Source organism: Pristis pectinata, chromosome 8 (assembly GCF_009764475.1).
Source record: "Pristis pectinata isolate sPriPec2 chromosome 8, sPriPec2.1.pri, whole genome shotgun sequence".
In the NCBI taxonomy this organism is placed as follows: Eukaryota; Metazoa; Chordata; class Chondrichthyes; order Rhinopristiformes; family Pristidae; genus Pristis; species Pristis pectinata.
In genome coordinates this window covers 102230349-102251745 of record NC_067412.1, presented here as the reverse complement: position 1 = coordinate 102251745, position 21397 = coordinate 102230349, and the positions used below count along the sequence as shown (strand labels likewise).

The 21397-nt window shown below is 51.6% G+C and overlaps 1 protein-coding gene across 1 annotated transcript; it reads left to right on the top strand.

The window, feature by feature from the left end:
• Window positions 1–4692: 4692 nt before the first annotated feature.
• On the top strand, window positions 4693–21227 carry fhl1a (four and a half LIM domains 1a). Its single transcript, XM_052022342.1, has 6 exons — window positions 4693–4963; window positions 11549–11700; window positions 17581–17755; window positions 18407–18576; window positions 18994–19180; window positions 20302–21227. The coding sequence occupies exons 1-6, from the start codon at window positions 4693–4695 to the stop codon at window positions 20451–20453; spliced, it is 1107 nt and encodes a 368-aa protein (XP_051878302.1). The 3' UTR covers window positions 20454–21227.
• Window positions 21228–21397: the final 170 nt, after the last annotated feature.

The following is a 21397-nucleotide window of genomic DNA, read 5'->3' as shown; positions in this document are numbered from 1 at the left end:
TTGAATATTGTGTACTTAACAGTAAAATAAGCGTTTCTGAATTCTCTCCAAACTTTCCAATTTGTAAGGTCCCACAGGCTTCCTTCTTTGGCCCTTTGTTTGATTTTCCTTCACAATTTTGTACTGAAACAACCTCATAAGTTATGACAGCACTGGAAAAAATCCTGTCTCCTCTTATCACAGTTTTGTAAAGACGTGGCAACTGTCTCAGACAGATTCCGACAAACCAAACAACTCCTGTGTGTTCAGCAGTGAAATCTGGAGAGGAGTAATGTCCCTCCCCTCTAATTCTGTCTCAGAGCAGGTCCCATTAGAAGTTTTGGAGTAGGTTTACCCAACCCACACCACTTCACACAGTTACACCACCCCTCCCACAGGTCAGTGAGGAGAGTCAGCTGACGGGCAGTTGGGTGTGGCCACTCAAGTGTTCAGATGTGGGGCTGGCGTGGAGATTTTGCCCATTACTGGGGCCTGGGAGAACCTCCAGGTCAGAGTCATAGGGTCGTACAGCACAAAAACAGCCCCTGCCCCTGCCCCGGACCCTGTCCCTGCCCCAGTCCCATTCCCAGTCTCTGCCCCTGCCCCTGCCCTGTCCTCAGGGGTAGTGCGGTGTGCTGGGTGAAATTTTGCTCCTGTCTCAGTTGTGTGTCTGTTTGGTATTTGTGTGTCCATGGTACTGCTGAAGTTGTTTGTTGCTGTGCTGTTGTTGAGAAGGTATTTACTGCGGTCACTGTAAACACAACAATTGTCCTACACAGGGCTGCGGTTCAGAAATCTGCAGCACTCTCCCGGGCTGTTACATTGCAGCCTGTAATCACTTGTGGCTGCTGCCTTCTCCCTTGGCACTGTTACCATGACATATCCACAGGCCTGAGGGAAGAGATCTGCCCAATAAACAAGCAACTTTAATTAAACTAAAGCCACACTCCAGTGACCGAACATGTCAAAAATGTTGAGACCCTCAGCACTGCGGAGGGGATTCAGTGCCAGAATGAACTCTGATGGCAGGAGCTGAGAGTTGGATCAGGGAGATGGGGGGGGACATTACTCATGAGCTGACAGTGGATTGAAATGACTAAAATGTAAGGAATCCATGGATAAACTAAAACAATTGTTCATTCCTGTCTGGTACAGAAATAAAATAGAAAGGCTGGCTCAACTGTGGCTAATGAGGGAAGTTAGGGATGGTGTAATATCCCAAGGAGGAGGCATCAAAATGCAACAAACCTGGGATCAGTTTTGAAGGCAGTAACAGGATTCAGGGATTAATCAGCAGGAGAGAATATGAGAGTGAGCTTGCAGAGAACCTACAAACTGATTGTAAAATTTTCCATAGGAATGGGGTGGGAATGGAAACCGGTGAGGACAAACGTAAACAGGGAATGTTGTAAAATGTTGTGGAACCAACGGTCCGGAACCAAAGGAAAAGAGTAGAAGTGGGGAAATGGTGCAAGGGAACTTGGTGGGAGTGAAGGCTAACATCCCAAGCCCCAGTGGTCCAATCCCAGAGTATTGAAGGAAGAGGCCCTGGAAATAGTGAGTATATTGGATGTCATGCCCAACATTCCTTGGACTTTGGATTTGTTAATCCCACTGTTTTAAAAATGGAATTAGAGTACACAGAGAATTATGGACTGGTTAGCCTGACATCAGCAATGCTGCGGCCCATTACCGGAGATATGACAGCAGAACACTTGGAAAACAGCGAGAGGATCGGACAGAGTCAGGGTGGATACACAAAGGGGAAATGGTGCTTGACAAATTCTAGAACCAGCAGTCACTGTTTAAAAACAAGTGGCTGCACGTTTAAGGCAGAATGGGTGAATATTTTTTCTCTGAGAATGGGTGAGTCTTTGGCATTCTTCCCCGCAGAGTCTGAATACTTTGGAACAGAGGTGGTTACATTCCTGGTGAGGCAGGGGTGAAAGATTACCTTGAGTAACTGGGAATGTGGACATTGAGATGATGTTGTGAACAAGGTGACCTCTCACCTGTCATTCAGACCAGTGTCTTTCCCAATCAACTTCAGTCTAATGTTTGGCCCTGGACAGAAATAAAGGTGCTGGATTTCAGGGAAATGTCACTGGAAAGGCCATCCACAGACCTCCCCTTCCACGGCTGTGTCCACCCTGATACAAGCCAGGGCAAGGCTTCAACTATCTGACAGAGTGCCGGGCAGGGTGAGTCAGGGCCGTGCATTATAAATAAACCCTGGGACGAGGGGATTATGAGGCAGCTTTGTACTGCCGCATGTGGGACCCGCCTCTTGTGGAGCCGAGATATGTGACCAGAGGTGACCGAGGACACTGCAGCTGTGTGTCCCCTCAGCCCACTTCCATCTTCATCAGCTCACAGCCTCCATTCCTCCCAGGGGTCAGCGGGTCCCCGTTACACTGAGTCCAAGGGTGGAGGGAAGAACTTCTTGCTGGAGTGTAGCACAAACACCAGTATTGACCTGTTGGGCCGAGTGGTCTCATAGAATCACAGAACAGTACAGCACAGTATAGGCCCTTCGGCCCACAACTTTGTCCTGACCTTTAAACCGCCTAAGGCTCTCTAACCCCTTCCTCCCACTTATCCCTCTATTTTAAATTCCTCCATATGCTTATCTAGCAATCTCTTGAATTTGACCAATGTACCTGCCTCCACCACCCCAGGCGGTGCATTCCATGCCCCAACCACTCTCTGGGTAAAAAACCTTCCTCTGACATCTCCCTTGAACTTCCCACCCATTTCTTTACAGCCACACCCTCTGGTATTGAGCATTGGTGCCTTGGAAAAGAGGTGCTGGCTGTCCACTCTATCTATTGCTCTTAATATTTTGTACACCTCTATCATGTCTCCTCTCATCCTCCTTCTCTTCAAAGAGTAAAGCCCTAGCTCCCTTAGTCTCTCCTCATAATCCATACTCTCTAAACCAGGCAGCACCCCGGTAAATCTCCTCTGCACACTTTCCAATGCTTCCACATCCTTCCTATAATGAAGTGACCAGAACTGGACACAGTACTCTAAGTGTGATCTAACCAGAGTTTTGTAGAGCTGCATCATTATCTCGTGGCTCTTAAAACTCGATCCCATGACTTATGAATGTTAACATCCCATAAGCTTTCTTAACTACCTATCTACCTGTGAGGCAACTTTCAGTGATCTGTGGATATGGACCCCCCAGATCCCTCTGCTCCTCCACACTATCCAGAATCCTGCCATTAACCTTGTACTCTGCCTTGGAGTTTCTCCTTCCAAAGTGTACCACCTCACACTTCTCCGGATTCAACTCCATCTGCCACTTGTCAGCCCAGCTCTACATCCTATCAATATCCCTCTGCAATCTTCGACAATCCTCCACACTATCAACAGCACCACCGACCTTTGTGTCATCTGCAAACTTGCCAACCCACCCTTCTACCCCGTCATCCAAGTCATTAATAAAAATCACAAAAAGCAGAGGTCCCAGAACCGATCTCTGTGGGACACCACTAGTCACAGACCTCCAATCTGAGTGTACTCCCTCCACCACAACCCTCTGCTTTCTACAGGCAAGCCAATTCTGAATTCACACGGCCAAGCTTCCCTGTATCCCATGCACTCTGACCTTCTGAAGAAGCCTACCATGTGGAACCTTGTCAAATGCCTTACTAAAATCCATGTAGACCATATCTACTGCACTACGCTCATCAATCTGTTTGGTCACCTCCTCAAAGAACCCAATCAGGCTTGTGAGACATGATCTACCCTTCACAAAGCCATGCTGGCTGTCCCTGATCAGACCATGATCCTCTAAATGCCCATAGATCCTATCTCTAAGAATCCTTTCCAACAGCTTGCCCACCACAGACTTAAGGCTCACTGGTCTGTAATTCCCTGGACTATCCCTACTTCCTTTCTTGAATAAGGGGACAACATTTGCCACCCTCCAATCCTCTGGTACCATTCCCCTGGACAACGAGGACTCAAAGATCCTAGCCAACGGTTCGGCAATCTCTTCCCTCACCTCACGGAACAGCCTGGGGAATTTTCCGTCAGGCTCCGGGGACTTATCTGTCCTAATATGTTCTAACAGCCCCAACAAAAGTCTCGTTCCTGGACTCCCCAAAGTCGCCATGTGCTGGTGTTCACTTCTGGGCCAACTGGTCCCACTGGGAGATCAGTCCAAGAGCTTCTCAAAGCCTGACTCCTGTGCGGCCAACGTTTGTCCCGTGGTAGTCACACAGCCCATGAGGTCAGGGGTCAGGCAGCCCATAAGGTCAGGGGGTCAGTTGGACCTTTTGGAGAAACTATTGAGCTTCCAGAGTCCTTGTCCTAATCCCAACGCTGTGGCCCTGGGTAAACCCAGTGACGAGGGGAGTGAGGGATCCCCGCCACTGCTGCGTCGGTTCCCGTTAATTCTGCTCACAGCCCAGTGTGCCCTTTAGCCCATCGAGCTCTCCTAGCCCAGTGTGCCTTTGGCCCCGTCCTGCCGCCAGCACCCGTGGGTGCGGCGGGTTCACACGGAACAGCTTCCACTGATGGTCATGGCTTCGGCTTCACACAGTGAGAGCCGGTGCGGGAATGCGGCCCCGACCAATCGCCGCCCCCCCCTCAGCTCAAATACCTAAAATGGTCAACTCACTATTGAGGAGGATTAAGGTTTAGTCAGGGAGGCTGGGATTGTCCCGGGGCCCGGTATTTAATAGGTTGCTGACAGGGGGCAGGATGGAGAGGGCTGTGTGCGTGTCCTCACCGCACTCCCCGGGACAATGGCTTTCCACAGGACTCCAGGTAACGGTGCGGCCGCCCCGGCGCCTCCGCAGGGCAGAGGGTGGGGGTGGTGGTTCTCTGCCCCGCACCCTCGGTGGGGCCATTCGTTCTGAAGCTGTTCAACGTCCCGAGCTGACAGCCCCGCGGAAACCCGTGGACCCCCGATCCCCGACCCGAGCCGCGTCTCCGGAGAACCGACACCGTTATACTGCAGCCTGCGTTCCGGGTGTGGAGGGAGGGGGGAGAGATTGAATGAAAGATCATCAAAAACTCAGTGGGACCGGCCCCCCAGTGAATATGTGTGTGTGGGGGGGGGGGGGGGGGTGGTGGTAGTGGGTGTGTTGGTGTGTGTTGCTGTGTTTTGTGTAGCGTGTGTTTTTTGTGTGTGTGTGTGTTGTGTGTGTGTGGGTGGGTGTGACCCATCCTCAGCAAGAGCTGGGACATTGTGTTTACGACTGAACTACTGACACCGTGCCCGTTTCGGGGTCAATGGGATTTAATAATTGTCAGACGATCAGTGATGGAACAGTCCCCTGGGTCTGCTGTGTGATGTGGAACCCAGTGTTACGTTCACTCATTGAATGGTGTGGAGTGATTTCCTGAGGCGATGTTGTCCTGTCTGACTGAGCAACGCAACACCAGCTGCCTCACCCACTGTGCCCAGGAGAGAAAGCACCGTTCGTTCACCGCTCAACTCACCCTGAAGTTAAAATCCAGGAGCGCTGTGAATGGTGGAAGCTGAGTGTGGGGAAAGCACTGTGTTCCCCCCTCTCTCCCACTCCCTCCGATAGCCCTCCCACCTTCCCTCTGCACCCACCCACCCACCACCCACTGATCCCCTTCCCCAACTGGTTCTCTACTGAATAGTTCCCATTATCACTTTCCCTACTTGTCACCCTCCATCCTCCCCCCCCCCCCCTCCATCTGCCCTCCCTCCCCCTCCCTTCCCCTCCCCCTCTCCACTCAGTCCTGGTGCAGGGTGTTGACCCGAAACATCAACAATTCCTCTCCCCCCACAGATGCTGCTTGACCAGCTGAGTTCCTGCAGCAGGTTGTGTGTTGTTCTGGGTTCCACAATCTGCAGTCTCTGGGATTAGGTCAGAATAGGAAAAGTTGTTTTAAGATGCAGAGTGAGGGAGGGGGTGGAGAAGATAGGATAAGATCTTTATTAGTCACATGTACATCGAAGCACACAGTGAAATGCATCTTTTGCGTCGAGTGTTCTGGGGGCAGCCCGCAAGTGTCGCCACGCTTCCGGCGCCAACATAGCACGCCCACAACTTCCTGACCTGTATGTCTTTGGAATGTGGGAGGAAACCGGAGCACCCGGAGGAAACCCACACAGACACGGGGAGAACATACAAATTCCTTACAGACAGCAGTGGGAATTGAACCTGGGTCACCGACGCTGTAATAGTGTTACACTAACCGCTACACTAAGGCTGTGTGATGGAGAGAAGGTGCGAGAGACTGAGTGAGGAGAGCTGGTGGTGTGATATTTAGGAACAGGACAAGAGCAGGCTGTGTGAATGTGGCGACAGGTTCACCACCTGAAGTTGTGGAGCTCTGTGTGGAGACCAGACGCTGTAGTGAGAATCCAGAGGCAGATCAGCGTAGGGCAGAGAATGAACGTGGCAGGGAATGGGGAGCCCAGTGTCACCCTGAATGCTCATGCCCCTCCAACATTGAGGGCCCCAGATGCAGGAGACCGGAAGTGCAAGTGAATCGGTGCTTCACCTGGAGACACTGTTTGGGTTCCTGGGTGGTGGGAAGGGAAGAGGTGAAAGAACAGGTGTTGCATCTCCTGTGGTCGCATGGACAGGGTTTGGGAAGGGATGTTGGTAACTGAGGAATGCACCAGAACATCCAGTGCAACAGTACCCTGGAACGCTGGAAGGAAGGATGAGCTTTGTGCCAAGAGGTGGGAGATGGTGGAGGACATTGAATGTCGAGCTTGGTGGGCAGCGGGTGGCAATGAGGGAAACATTCTGATGGAGGAGCAGTGAATGGGGAGGGTGCAGGTTGGAACCACTGGTGTGGAAGGTGGGGTCATCAGGTGGATGTGATGGAGAGGGAGACAGGAGAGTTAATGCAACCTGAGTGTTACTTGGCTCCTTCTAGTCCATTTGCTGTTTCTCTCTGATTGGTATTTTTATTGGCAATCATATTTGGTAATCATACTGGTAATTGTACATGGGTGCCAAATAATATGTCTGCTTTCTGTCACTTCAACTTCATAAATCTGGAGAAGGTTTAATCTCCTGACTGTCCAGATAAACACAGCCACAGGATAATGATTTTTGTCTCTTGAGATCCACAAGTGCTCTGCATGATTTTTTTTTTATGGAAGTGCTTTACTGTAAGGCTCTCGTAATCACTTAATTTATCCATAACTTGATTACTCCTGGGAATTTTAAAAAGCAGTTGCATTAAGCAAGATAATCAAAATAACAAAGTACAGCTCAGCTACAGAAAGATGCATTGACAATTCCTGAGCAGATCTAAACACGAGGACTGGAGGAAAGAAGTGTTCAGTCTGTGGATGTCAGCATCAGAAAGCTGACAGTCTGCTGCAGGGAGCAGAGCCAGTGATTACTCTCTGACCCTGAATGCTAACTGTAATCACAATCTTGTTCCCACAAATATGCAGGTCATTTTAGAAGCCAATTAATATATTTTCCACATTAAGTAATAGCACTTTAAATAACATCCTTCTCTGAGTAACACTGTGAGAGATTTGTGAGTTTCAGATCTGACTCTGGTATCCTGATCAACCCCTGCCTATCTCTGTCCCTCTCCAGTCCCCTCACCCACCTCGTCTCTGTGGCACTCTGCTTCCACCTTTCATTTCCAAAAATAATAATTCTACCACCCAAAAATGTTTACCAAGAGGACAGATTAATCCTTAACCCCTCACCTCAACTCATCAAGAACCCCCTTTGGGTTAACCTGCAGCTTGTGTCCATGACCTACAAAGATTCATTTATCTTAAATCAGTCTTGTGGTTTGTATTCCCGCTGACTCTCTCGAACTCCTGAGTGACAGATACACAATACACAATTAGATTTGTGAATGTGCGTGCACATCAGGGGTGTGTGTGTGCACGCACATGTGCATGTGTGTGTCTGTGTACACATGCGCATGTGTGTGTGTGCACATGTGCATAGGTATGTGCATTGTGTGTGTGCGTATGTGCATGTGTGAGTCTGTGTACACATGCGCATGTGTGTGTGCACATGTGCATAGGTGTGTGTGTGTGTACATGCGCATGTGTATGTGTGTGCGCGCACAGATATATATTGGACATGTGCATAGGTATGTGCATTGTGTGTGTGCGTATGTGCATGTGTGTGTCTGTGTACACATGCGCATGTGTGTGTGCACATGTGCATAGGTGTGTGTGTGTGTACATGCGCATGTGTATGTGTGTGCGCGCACAGATATATATTGGGGTCTCTGGATTTTATGCATGTGCATGCCTGCTGGGATGAGTATGTAAGTGTGCATGCAGCTGTTTGTGTGTGCCTGCGGACACAAATGTGCATACATGAGTGCACATGTATATGCATTTGTGTTTACATGTGTGCTTGTTGGCATGTGACATTCTCATATGAGTATGTTTCTGTGCGTGTGTGTAAAGTCACACATCTGTATGTGTGTTGGCATGTGTGTGCATATAAGCAGACATGCACATATGTGAGCAGGCTAGCCTGCATGTGGCTGCATGTACACTTGTGTGTTTATGTGTACACTAACACTCGTGTATGTACACACACGTTGTGGTTTTATGCACACACACTAACATGTTTGTGTGTAGTTGTGTCACCCAGACTTATTTGTGTTTGTGTGCATACATGCCTCTGTGTTTGTGTGAGCTCATTTGTATGTTATATCTGCATAAGTGTTTGTGTTTGTATTTTTGTATGTGTATGCAGGCATGTGTACACACGAGTGTCTGTACATGTGTATGCTCGGGTGTCAGTTTTTGTGGGTGTTTGCATGTGGTTGTGTGTGATTGCATGATTGTGAGTTCATGCTCCTGTGTGTGTATATGTTTGCACACTAGTTTCTGTGTTCCTATGGATGAACTTGGATGAATTTAGCCATTTGTGCACCTGTAACTCAGAATCAGAATCAGATTTATTATCACTGAGTTGAATGTTGTGAAATTTGCTGTTTTGTAGTAGCAATACAGTGCAAGACTGTAAAAGAAAATCACCATAAACCATAAATAAATAAATAGATACATAGTGCAAGAAGAAGGGGTAACAAGGTAGTATTCATAGGTTCTTGGACCATTCAGAAATCTGATGGTGGACGGGAAGAAGCAAGTGTGTCGGGGTGTGTGTGTGTGTGTGTGTGTGTGTGTGTGTGTGTGTGTGTGTGTGTGTGTTTCTCTGTGTGTGTGAGTGTCTGTGTGTGTCTTGGTGTGTGTATGTGTGTGTATTTGTGTCTGTACGTATGTGTGTTCTGTGTCTTGGTGTGTGTGTGTGTGTGTGTGTGTTGCTCAGCAGTGTGACGAGTTCAAGGTTAGGGGAAGGTTGTGTTCTGCATTTCTTGGCCAATGACTGAGATTTTTCCATTGTGGAGTCAGGCTGAACTGACTCATGCTGCAGAGATTTGTGTACGGTCTGGTCTCCTGCTGCCTTTCACGGTGGAGCTCAGAGGCAGAGTGAGAGATCTCATGATACTGGAACCTTCCATCCACACAAATCCAAATTTGTCTTGGCAATAGGAGGCCAGTGGTGATAGTGGAGGTTGTTTCTGTGATTGGAAGTCTGTGCCAAAAGGATCGGTGCCAGGATTGTTATATACACGAACGATTCAGATATAAATGTAGGAGGTGTGATCAGGAATTTTGCAGATGTGACAAAGATTGTTAGTGAGGAGGATGGTCCAAGGTTACACAATGATATTGGATGGGGAGAAGGATGAAAGATGCAATTTAATCCTGAAAAATTCAAGTATAATGACTGATGAGGGCTGGACACACACTTAATAAAACTTGATAAGACATAGGTTGGGCAACAGCTGGAGACTGTGTGCATTTCTGGTCACCACACAACAGGAGGGACATGGGTGGACATCTCTGAGAGGGTGCAGGGGAGATTCCCCAGGATGCCGTGGAGGAAGGAGGGTTCAGTGATGAGGAGAGACTGGAGAAGGTGGGGCTGTTCTTCCTGGAGTGGAGGCTGAGGGGGAACTGATGGAGGGCATCTGGCAGATTCCCTGGACTCTGAAAACTCAGCTGAGGTCTCTGTGGGAAATCATTTTACAAGTGGGTGGATTGGGAGCAGGACAGGAGGTGTGTGGCTGGAACCCTGGAACCATAGAACCCCAGGACCCCTGAACACCAGGACCCCTGGACCCCAAGATTCTGGAACCCCAGGACCCCGGAACCCCTGTGGAGTTCACAAGTCACTGATATTTATTCATATCTTCCTGTTCACAGAACGATATTATCCAGGCACTGTCATTTTATTTCGAAAGTACACTTTATTCACAAAATCATACAAAGGAAAACACCAGAAAGGAATGTAAACAGGTTTATATTAAATCATTCCATTCTGTTGTAACGTGACAACCCGATGGTTCCTCCTAAGCGTAGCCACCAGACTCGGACCTCCATGTCCAATGGAATGAGAACCTTGCTCTCTGCTCCTTCCCACTGATGTCCTGTGCTGGGACGTTGTACTTACTGCAGAGCACCGGCCGCATGTTCCAACTCACCGCTAACGCAATGGGGAGCAAAGGGAGGACAGATGTTTATCCCGGGACACAGTAACGTCCTCCTGTCCTTCAAACGGCACCAGTGGCATCAGTCAGTCAATTAAAGGACAGTGACGCTCCCTCAGTACCGCCCCTCCCACAGTGACGCTCCCTCAGTACTGACCCTCCCACAGTGTGACCCTTCCTCAGTACCGCCCCTCCCACAATGCGGCGCTCCCTCAGTGCGGCGCTCCCTCAGTGTGCAATGATTAATTAGCATCAGTGTGGTTTTATGACGAGAATGTAATGTTTAGGTTCGTAGAATCAAGGAGACGTATGGCCCTTCGGCCCACGTCTGGTTTACCCACATTCCGTCCGTAGCCCTCTACACCGGCACTGTTTCCTTCTGTAATTTTATTAGAATTCTTTGAGAATGTAATGAGCAGGGTGGATGAAATGGAACCAGTAGATGTAGTGTTTTGGATTTGCAGAAGGCACGTGATAAATAGCTACGTGAAAAGTTACTGCACAAGATAAGATCTCACAGTGTTGGGCATACTATGTCAGCAAAGATAGAGGACTGGACAACAACAGAAACCAGAGTCAGATTAGCAAACTGTGAGCAGTGTGTTACCTCAGGGATGCACCTGTGTACAATCTCTGTCTGTGAGTGAGATGGAGAGATCCCGGGTTAACTCCCGATACTCGGACATCACTGAGTAATTCTGGCATCAAGGTGTTTCTGGAGCCAGAGGGACGGAGAGCCGCAGGTGGAAAGATCAGAGCCAGGGGCTCGGACCTCGGACCTCGGCGGCCACTCTCACACCTTGTGTGATGGTCAGCAAGGTCGAGCAGACCTGGAGGGGTTGTGGGCGGGGAACTGTCTACGTTACGGGTCGGACGTTGCCCCAGGACAGGTCTTAACCCAAAGCGTCGTCCCCACAGACGCTGCTCGACCCGCTGAGTTCCTGCAGCAGATTGTTTCTTGCTCCAGGTTGCAGGGTCTGCCACTTCCCTGTGACCCCAGCGGCAAAGAACGACTCACTAACGTGTCTCTCCTGTACGCAGAGCCGTACTACAGGTTCGCGGAGCGGACAATGAGTGAAAAAACTCAGCTGCCACCACTGCAAGCAGCCGCTGCAGGGACAGAAGTACGTCGAGAAGGAGGGGCAGCCCTGCTGCGTCCGCTGCTACGAGAAATTCATCGCCAACACCTGCGCCGAATGCAGGAAGCCGATTGGCTGTGGTTCCAAGGTGGGCGGTCTTGGGGGGGGGCGGTGGTTGCTTCACCTGACCCTCCCCTGCCCCTCCCGTCCCCTGCCCCTGTCCCCTGCCCCTCCCGTCCCCTGCCCCTCCCGTCCCCTGCCCCTCCGTCCCCTGCCCCTCCGTCCCCTGCCCCTCCCGTCCCTGCCCCTCCGTCCCCTGCCCTCCGTCCCCTGCCCCTCCCGTCCCCTGCCCCTCCGTCCCCTGCCCATCCCGTCCCCTGCCCATCCCGTCCCCTGCCCCTCCGTCCCCTGCCCCTCCCGTCCCCTGCCCTCCCGTCCCCTGCCCCTCCCGTCCCCTGCCCCTCCGTCCCCTGCCCATCCCGTCCCCTGCCCCTCCGTCCCCTGCCCCTCCCGTCCCCTGCCCCTCCGTCCCCTGCCCATCCCGTCCCCTGCCCTCCGTCCCTGCCCCTCCCGTCCCCTGCCCTCCCGTCCCCTGCCCATCCGTCACCTGACCTCACACTTCCAATGATCCCAAACCCTCACCTTTTCCTTCTCCAGGATTTCTCTTCCCCTCGGAAATTCCCGCAGGATCTGCCCTTTCCCGCCTCCCAGGGAGCACCTTTCCCATCCCAACAACTTGCTGTGGGAGGGTTTCTGTCCATTCACCCTCCTCCCCTCCCCTCCCCTCCCCACTGACGCCCCTCCTCCGTGCACCCTCCGCCCTGCTCGACACTCTCAGCCCATTCGCTGCTTTATTTCTCGGTCTCCAGAGAAGGGATGGGCTGGGGGATTGGGAATGCAGCCGTTAGAGGGGGCGGGACATTTTGACTGAGGAGGGACGTATCCTGCAGAGAGCAATGACAGAACCCTTGTACCGCTGGGCATGTTGTTCAGGCCAGTGGAAAAGCACAGCTGAGTAAATTTGCAAGTTACAGGGAGATGCAAAAACCAAAGTGTGGGACAACACAGAAACAGGCGCTTCGGCCCATCCTGTCCATGCTGACCTTTCTGCCAATCGACACATGCCATTTGCCCACAGATGGTCCAATCCCTTCCCACCTACGTCCGTGACACATCACACGCTCTCCAACTCTTCCATAGCTTTAAATTATCCGGCACACGCAACTTCATCTTCACCATGGACGTCCAGTTCCTGGATACCTCCATTGCCCATCACGAAGGCCTCACCACCCTCCGCTTCTTTCTCAACCAGAGACAGCAGCAGTCCCCTTCCACTAACTCTCTCCTCCGCCTGGCTGAACTTGTCCTCACCCTAAACAACTTCACTTTCGATTCCTCTCACTTTCTACAGACCAAGGGTGTAGCTATGGGCACTCACATGGACCCCAGCTATGCCTGCCTCTTCACTGGCTACATTGAACAGTCTCTGTTCCAAGCCTACTCCGGCCCCACTCTTCAACTCTTTCTCCATTATACTGACGACTGCATTGGTGCCACCTCTTGTACCTGTGCAGAACTCGACAGTTTCATAAATTTCACCACGAATTTTCACCCTGCTCTCCAATCCACTTAGACTCTCTCTGACACCTCTCTCTCCTTCCTTGATCTCTCCATCTCCATCTCAGGAGATTCCTCATCCACTGACATCTTCTACAAACCCACTGACGCCCACAGCTGCCTCGATTACAGCTCCTCCCACCCTGTCTCTTGCAAGGATGCGATCCCTTTTTCTCAATTTCTCTGCCTCCGCCGCATCTGCTCCCATGATGAGGCTTTCCACTCCAGGACACCCGAGATGTCCAACTTCTTTTCTAACAGGGGCTTCCCCCCGACTGTGGTCGAGAGAGCTCGCACCTGTATCTCTGCCATTTCCCACACCTCTGCTCTCACCCCCACCCCTCCCAGACCCAGAAGGGATAGGGTCCCACTTGTCCTCACATTTCATCCCATCAGCCTACGTGTCCAAGACATCATTCTCCGCCACTTCTGCCATCTCCACGGGACCCCACCACCAAGCATATCTTCCCCTCCCACCCCTTCCTGCCTTTCGCAGGGACCGTGCTCTCCGCGACTCCTAGTTCACTCCCCCACCCATCCTAGGAACTTTCCACTGCCCCCGCCATAGGTGCAGCACCTGCCCCTACACCACCTCCACCACCTCCATCCAGGGACCCAAACAGTCCTTTCAGGTGAGACAGAGATTCACCTGCACCTCCCTTAATATCATCTACTGCATTCGGTGCTCCAAGTGTGGCCGCCTCTACATTGGTGAAACCAAACGCAGACTAGGTGACCATTTCACAGAACACCTGCGCTCTGTCCATAACTGCGATCTGCATCTCCTCATTGCCGGTCACTTCAACTCCCCCTCCCACACTCTCACTGATATGTCAGTCCTCGGCCTCCTCCACAGCCGGGAGAATTCCAAGCGCAAACTGGAGGAACAGCACCTCGTTTTCCATCTTGGAACCTTGCAGCCTGATGGCATGAACATTGAATTCTCCCACTTTAAGTAATCCCCACACCCCTTCCCCTCCCACGCTCCCCAACCATGTCCCTTCTTTTCTTCCCTGAAGAAGGGTCCTGACCGGAAACGTTGACCGCCTGCTTTTCTCCACGGATGCTGCCTGGCCTGCTGAGTTCCTCCAGCATCATTGTGTTTTTCATCTAGATTCCAGCATCTGCAGTCCTTTGTTTCTCTGTATTTCTCCCGTATCCTCTATGTCTGACGAAATGTCTCTTAAAAATAGTGACTGTAGCTGACTTCACCACCTCCTCTGGCAGTGTGTCCCTCACTGTGTAAAATAACTTTTGCCTCACCTTCAACCCACACCTTGTTTTTGATATACCTGCCATGGAGAAGGATTCTGTGCTCTTATAATTTTATACACCTCTGTCAGGTGGCCCTGATGTTTTGTATGGGTGGCCCTGATGTTTTGTACAGGTGGTCCTGATGATGATCCAGCCAATGCAGTATGAATTGTGACAGTCTTCCCTGGAGATGTGAATCTCCAAACAGTTCAGATCGTTCAAACATCTGGAAAGATGGGATTGATTAGGGGTAGTCAGCATGGCTTTGTGCACAGGAGATCATGTCTTACGAACTTGATTGAGTTTTGCAGTTGGGAGGTCATGGTGCAGTTGTACGGGATGCTGGTGAGGCTGCACTTGGAGTGTTGTCTTGAGCTGTGGAAAGATGTTATTAAACTGGAAAAAGTGCAGAAAAGATTTACAAGGATGTTACCAGGACTTGAGGGAGACATTGGACAGGCTGGGACTTTATTCCTTAGAGTGTAGGAGACTGAGGTGATCTTATAGAGGTGCATAAAATCATGAGGGGCAGAGAAAGGGTGAAGGCACTCAGTCTCTTCCCCAGGCTTGGGGAATTAAGAACTAGCGGGCATAGGTTTAAGGTGAAAGGGGAAAGATTTAATAGGAATTTGAGGGGCAACTTTTATTACACAAGGGGTGGTCAGTATGTGGAACGAGCTGCCAGAGGAAGTGGCTGAGGCAGGTACAGTAACAACTTTTGAAAGACACTTGGACAGGTCCGTGGATTGGAAAGGTTTAGCAGGTTATGGGCCAAAGACTGGCAAATGGGACTAGCTTGGATGGGATATCTTGGGTCGGCATGGACCAGTTGGGCCGAAGGGCCTGTTTCCGTGCTGTATGACTTTATGGGAAAACCCTGATGACTCGAATTTATGGGATCTGTGTCCATTCGTCCTGTCCCAGTCAGACGGGTTTCCTCTCTAAAACGTGCGAATGTCAGAAACTAGAGGCGATGCCTCCAGGCTGCAGCTGCAGCCGCCGCCTCCGTCTCTTCGACAGAAGTTCTGTGAAATTCGTCAAACTTTGTTCAGTCCCCACCTTCAGCCTCTGTCCCCACCTGCTGGGAAAAGTCAGAACTGCAGCACCTGAAGACGTGAATAAGGTGATCTCTACTGTGGACACTTGGTCTCTGGGCGTCTCTGTCTGGAAGCGGTAATCGCTGGCGAGGTTCCTTATCCAGCCCTGCTTGTCCTGAGGAGCTGCTTCCTGAAACTTGATCCCACTTCAGTTGAAGTCAATCCATAATCCGTCACAGACAGCATGGAACAGGTAGGGTTGGCCGGGTGATGGTGACTTCTGGTACCTCAGGTGTGATTCCAAGTCCCTCACATGGTGGCAGAGACTGGAGCGGATAAATCCCAAAGTCCCGATGATCTTCCAGAGTTCTGTAGATTCTAGAATTGTTCCTATTGTTCGGCAGCTGGTAGTTGTGACATTTTTAAAAATAGGGGTGGTGGGGGAGAACAGGGACCCACCGACCCGTTGGCCCAAGTCAGTGGTAGGAACCCCTGGGAATGGGAGTGACGGATACAAGGCTGAGCGGAGGCAGTTTATCAGGCTGATCATTGCGGAACAGCGGGGGGCGGTGCTCACCGTCCGCATCAAGGATGTAGTTGAGGGGACCAAATGTCACATTTCCGAGTTAGCTGAGGATGGGATTGTGAGTCGGAGGGGTTTGTAGAGAGATTTCCAGGGATGTGGACAAGCAGAGTGAGTGGGCGAGTCCATGCTGGACAATTGTGTGAGGTCAGAAAAGCGGAGTGTTTGTTAAATGTGAGAAATCCAGGAATGTTCATGTTCAAGTACCTGGGTCGGTCGAACGCAGGTCATTTGGGTACCTGGGTCGGTCGAACGCAGGTCACTGGGGTGCCTGGGTCGGTCGAACGCAGGTCACTGGGGTGCCTGGGTCGGTCGAACGCAGGTCACTGGGGCGCCTGGGTCGGTCGAACGCAGGTCATTGAAGCTGCAGCAAATGATTTATTACAAAAAGGGGCTGGTTGCAGGAGTAACGCCTGATTGCGTTTATACGCAGCCCTGGAGCGACCGCTGCTGGACTACTGTGTACGGGTGACCGGTTCCTAGGACGGTGGGTTTGTCATTTGAGAAGAGATTGAATGAACTGAGTTCAGAAGATTTAGTGGCGATTTCATTGAAATGTATTGAACTCAGCAGGTTAGATGCGGGAAGCGCCTTTTCCCAGACCGTCCGTTTCCTGAGGGAACAGTTGGAGAATGAATGGGCAACTGTTCAGGAATGGGATGATTCGTTGGGCGATCTACAACTCGCTCACTGGGCGGCATGGACGAGTTGGGCCGAAGGGCCTGTTTCCGTGCTGTATTACTCGAAGAGCGGAAATGTCTTCACCAGAGGACCAAGAACCTCGGCACTTCTCCGTCTGGGGCTTCAAGTTACTGAATTCATTCAAAACAGGAATCTGCAGATTCCCAATCCCTACGGTTCCTCATTAATCACAGCTGGAACTGCAACAGTTCCTCTCCTCGGACTGCAGATGCTGGAATCTAGATGAAAAACACGATGATGCTGGAGGAACTCAGCAGGTCAGGCAGCGGCCGTGGAGAAAAGCAGGCGGTCAACGTTTCGGGTCAGGACCCTTCTTCAGGGCTGAAGATAGGAAAAGGGGAAGCCCAATGTATAGGAGGGAAAAGCAGAGCAGTGATAGGTGGACAGAAGGGCGGGGTGGGCACAGGGTGGTGATAGGTAGATGCAGGTAAGAGACAGTGATGGCGGTGTGGGGGAGGAGGGAGAGCAGATCCCCGGGGGATGGGTCAAAGGGAAGGAGAGAAATGGGAAAAAGGTAGAAAAAAAGAGGCTGGACAGGGAGAGAAGCAGCACGGTGGGGGCTGGGGTGGGGGTGGGGGGTGGTGGGGGTGGGGGGTGGTGGGTGGTGGGGGTGGTGTGGGGGGGGTGGGTGGGGGGAGGTTGTGGGGGTTACCTAAAGTGGGAGAATTCAAATGTTCATGCCATCAGGCTGCAAGGCTCCAAGATGGAAAATGAGGAGCTGTTCCTCCAGTTCGCGCTTGGAATTCTCCCGGCAGTGGGGGAGGCCGAGGGCTGACATGTCCCGTACCCGCCCATCACTGCCGTCTCACCGTCGGTCTCTGTCCCCGTCCTGCAGGAACTGCGGCACGGCGACAAGTACTGGCACGAAGGCTGTTTCCGCTGCTACCACTGCAGCCGCTCGCTCGCCAACGATTCCTTCAGCATCAAGAACGAGCGCCTGATCTGCACCAAGTGTTTGCCCCGGACTGATGCGTCCACCTGCCACAGCTGTAAGCGGGCGATCAAACCAGGTGAGTGCGGTCAATCTGGTGACTCTGGTTAACAATCATCCTGGTTAACTCTCCGCCGTTAGTTCTCAACTGTTAGGAAATAACCTCGATGAGACTTTACCCAGTTAACTCTTTGATTAGCAGTTAACCTGATTACCAGTTGGTGCCGATGTGTGTCCGCTCTCGGTTTGTCCCGGTTCACCCGTTCTCCGCCGGTCGGTACCGGGACCCGGTCACCTCCCACCGCCGGTCGGTACCGGGACCCGGTCTCCTCAGCTTCAAAGTCTCCCTGAGGTGTCGACCGGAGCGTCTGCAGGACACGCCAGGTCCGCAGTGCAGCCATTCGGTCCCTCGAGTCCCACCTTGCTCCCTCCCAGGACCTGTGGGTAGAGCCGCTGCCGCCCAGCTCCAGAGACCGGGTTCGAGCCCGACATCCGACGCTGTCTGTGTGGAGTTTGCACGTTCTCCCCGTGACCGGGTGGTGCCCCCGGTTCCTCCCACGTCCCGGAGACGGGCGGGGTCGGTGGGTCATCGGCCACCCTGACCCGTGCGAGAGACAATCATTGGCAAAGCTACAGAACAGTGAGGCGGGGAATGGTGGTGAGATTGCCCGGACGCGATGTGACGCTGAGCCCCGGCGGTCCTGGGCTGAGGTCCGTGATCTTCCCGCAGGGACGAAGAGCTTTGAGTACGGCGGGTCCCACTGGCATGAACGCTGCTTCACCTGCCAGCGCTGCCTGAAGGAGATCGGCTCCGAGAGCTTCGTCCCGCAGGGCGACCAGATCTTCTGCGTGTCCTGCAACGAGAAGAAGTTCGCCAAACACTGCACCCACTGCAGGAAGGTGAGGGGCCGGGGCTGTCACCGGGGGGTTGTCACTGGGGGTGGTGGGGTCACCGGGCCGGGGTTGGGGGGCGGTCACTGGGGCGGGGGGCAGGGGGCAGGTAGCCGGTAGCCGGTGACCCAAGCACCGGGCAATTACAGGGCGGGGACTGGGCTCCCGGTCAGTTTTGGGGTCAACGCTTCACCTCCTCCGGTTCCGGCCTGGAACCTCGGTGGATGGGAGGTGGAGAAGGGGAGAGGGAGCGCTGGCACCGTGAGGGGCGGGGGTGAGGGGGAGGGCAAGGGGGGAGGGTTGAAGGGGAGGGGGAGGGTTGATGTGGTCGGTGGGTCTCCTGGGATGTGTCCGGGGACGGGTCCCGGACCGCCCCCTACCCCCATGCCGCTCGGTGTCTGACCCCACCCCCCCGGCTCCTTGCAGGCCATCACCAGCGGGGGGGTGAGTTACCGGGACGAGCCGTGGCACACCGAGTGCTTCGTCTGCAAGACGTGTCGGAAGCAGCTGAGCGGAATGCGGTTCACTGGCCACGAGAACTTCCTCTACTGTGTCGACTGTTATAGCAACTTCATCGCCAAGAAGTGTGGCACCTGCCACAAAGCGGTCACCGGTAGGTCCGAACAGTGACCCCCACCTCAGCCCGCCGGCCACTCGGCCCCTCACCTCTCCGCCCCCTCAGCATCTCCTCCGAGAGACACGGAGCCCATGCCCTGGTTTCCAGAACCACCCCCCGCCACCTCTCCGCTCCTATCACTGTGAGCAGCCCCGCTCTCGGTCCTGGCGGCTGTTTGCCCTCTGCTCACAACCTCTCTCCACCTCCTCTTCTGAGCCCTCTGTGATATTCCTACCATGGGGGAAAAAATTCTCTCTACTCTATAATCTACCTTTATCAGGGAAAACAGTCTCAGCCTATCCAGTCTCTCCCTGTAAGAGGGTGGTGGTAGATGGAGCGTATTCTGCCTGGAGGTCGGTGACCAGTGGTGGTCACCAGGGATCTGTTCTGGGACTCCTTTGTGATTTTTATAAATGACTTGGATGAGGATGTTGAAGGGTGGGTTAGTAAGTTTGCTGATGATACAAAGGTCGGTGGTGTTGTGGATAGTGTAGAAGGTTGCTGTAGATTACAACGGGACATTGATAGAATGCAGACCTGGGCTGAGAAGTGGCAGATGGAGCTCAACCTGGATAAGTGTGAAGTGATACACTTCAAGAGATCGAATTTGAAGGCAGAATACAAGGTTAATGGCAGGACTCTTAGCAGTGTAGAGGAACAGAGGGATCGGGGTCCACATCCATAGATCCCTCAAGGTTGCCACACAGGTCGGTAGGGTTGTTAAGAAGGTGTATGGAGTGTTGACCTTCGTTAGTCAGGGTATTGAGTTCAAGAGCCGCGAGGTGATGTTGCAGCTCTATGGAACTCTGGTCAGACCACACTTGGAATATTGTGTTCAGTTCTAGTCACCTCATTATAGGAAGGATGTGGAAGCTTTAGAGAGGGTGCAGAGGAGATTTACCAGGATGCTGCCTGGATTGGAGAGCATGTCATATGATGCTAGGTTGAGTGAGCTAGGGCTTTTTTCCCCACCCACTGTGTGATCCTACTGTAATCTGTAACAACTGCCCTTGCTCTCCACAGTAACAGAGATGAGGCAGCAGGTTCCTCAGCCCAGTGTCCACACTGACCAAACACCCAGGTTATTGCTTTAATGTTCCATGTGCATCTTTTCCCAGGATTTGGTGGAACTGAGATTGTGACTTATGAAGATCGTCAGTGGCACAAAGAATGTTTCAAGTGTAAGAAGTGCTACAGCAGCCTGGTCAACCAGCGTTTTCGCAGCCACAACAGGGATGTGTACTGCGAGGACTGTAGTAAAAACCTGTAAAGTCAAACCACACATGCAGAAACAGCTTGCATTCACTGCTCAGAATTATATTAGTCCATTTAAAAGCAAAAGCTAATTAAGGCAACAAGATTCATCAATGGCAATGACATAGCACCTATTGGGAATGATTTCAGATGTTAGATATACTTTGTGGTTTCTGCAGTATTACCCTGATAGAGAGGAAGCAATGAAAGATTTGACTATGTCATGGAAAGTTCTTTAAAATGCCTGCAATATTTAATCATGTAACTTTATAGACAAGCTTATGACAATATTAAATGCTGGAATTTTAAACATAGAATGCCATTTACTCAATATGTTACTGTAGTGCTTAACTGCATGCATTACCTGAAGTTTCTCCAACTTCTGGGCTTGAGTGAAATGTGGTGCATGGAAATGTAAACTGAAGCTGGCGTAATGTTTGCAGGAAATATTCTGCTGCATTAATATCCCACAGCAGGTTACCAACCTGCTGCTGAGTGACTGTACAGCACAGAGCTGAGACTTCCTGCCGTAAAGAATTGAATACTTAAACACACAATATTCAGTTTTTGAATTCACAGTAGTTTTGCCTTTATTCACTGTCACATGGGTAATTTCCAGACTAACCTTAGGTTGCAACTCAGTTCCTTTGAAATAACATTTGTCATATGGAGATGCACATCAGTTATATACCCTGTTAACTATATATACTGCGTGTGACCTGTTAGCATGCAAGGTCACAGTCCAATGTACCAGATTATTTGGAGCATAAACATATTACCTTTTAATAAAGTCTCGTCTCCAAGTGGCCGTGCAGTGTTTGAAATTAATTTTCAGCGCACAAACGTATTCCTCAGCCTGGCCCCCCTCAGCCTCAGGCCATCAGCTGTGGACTGGCAACTCTGTGAAACCTCTTCCCACATCAAGGCACACACCGCCCAAATGGCTGATGAATATTCCTT

What these genes read in the sequence shown, in the direction of transcription:
- fhl1a (XM_052022342.1), top strand. Translation starts at nt 4,693, where the DNA reads ATGGAGAGGGCTGTGTGCGTGTCCTCACCGCACTCCCCGGGACAATGG. An exon ending in TACTGCAGCCTGCGTTCCGG is followed by an intron (nt 4,964 to 11,548) that starts GTGTGGAGGGAG and finishes GCGGACAATGAG; the next exon opens with TGAAAAAACTCAGCTGCCAC. An exon ending in CTGCCACAAAGCGGTCACCG is followed by an intron (nt 19,181 to 20,301) that starts GTAGGTCCGAAC and finishes ATCTTTTCCCAG; the next exon opens with GATTTGGTGGAACTGAGATT.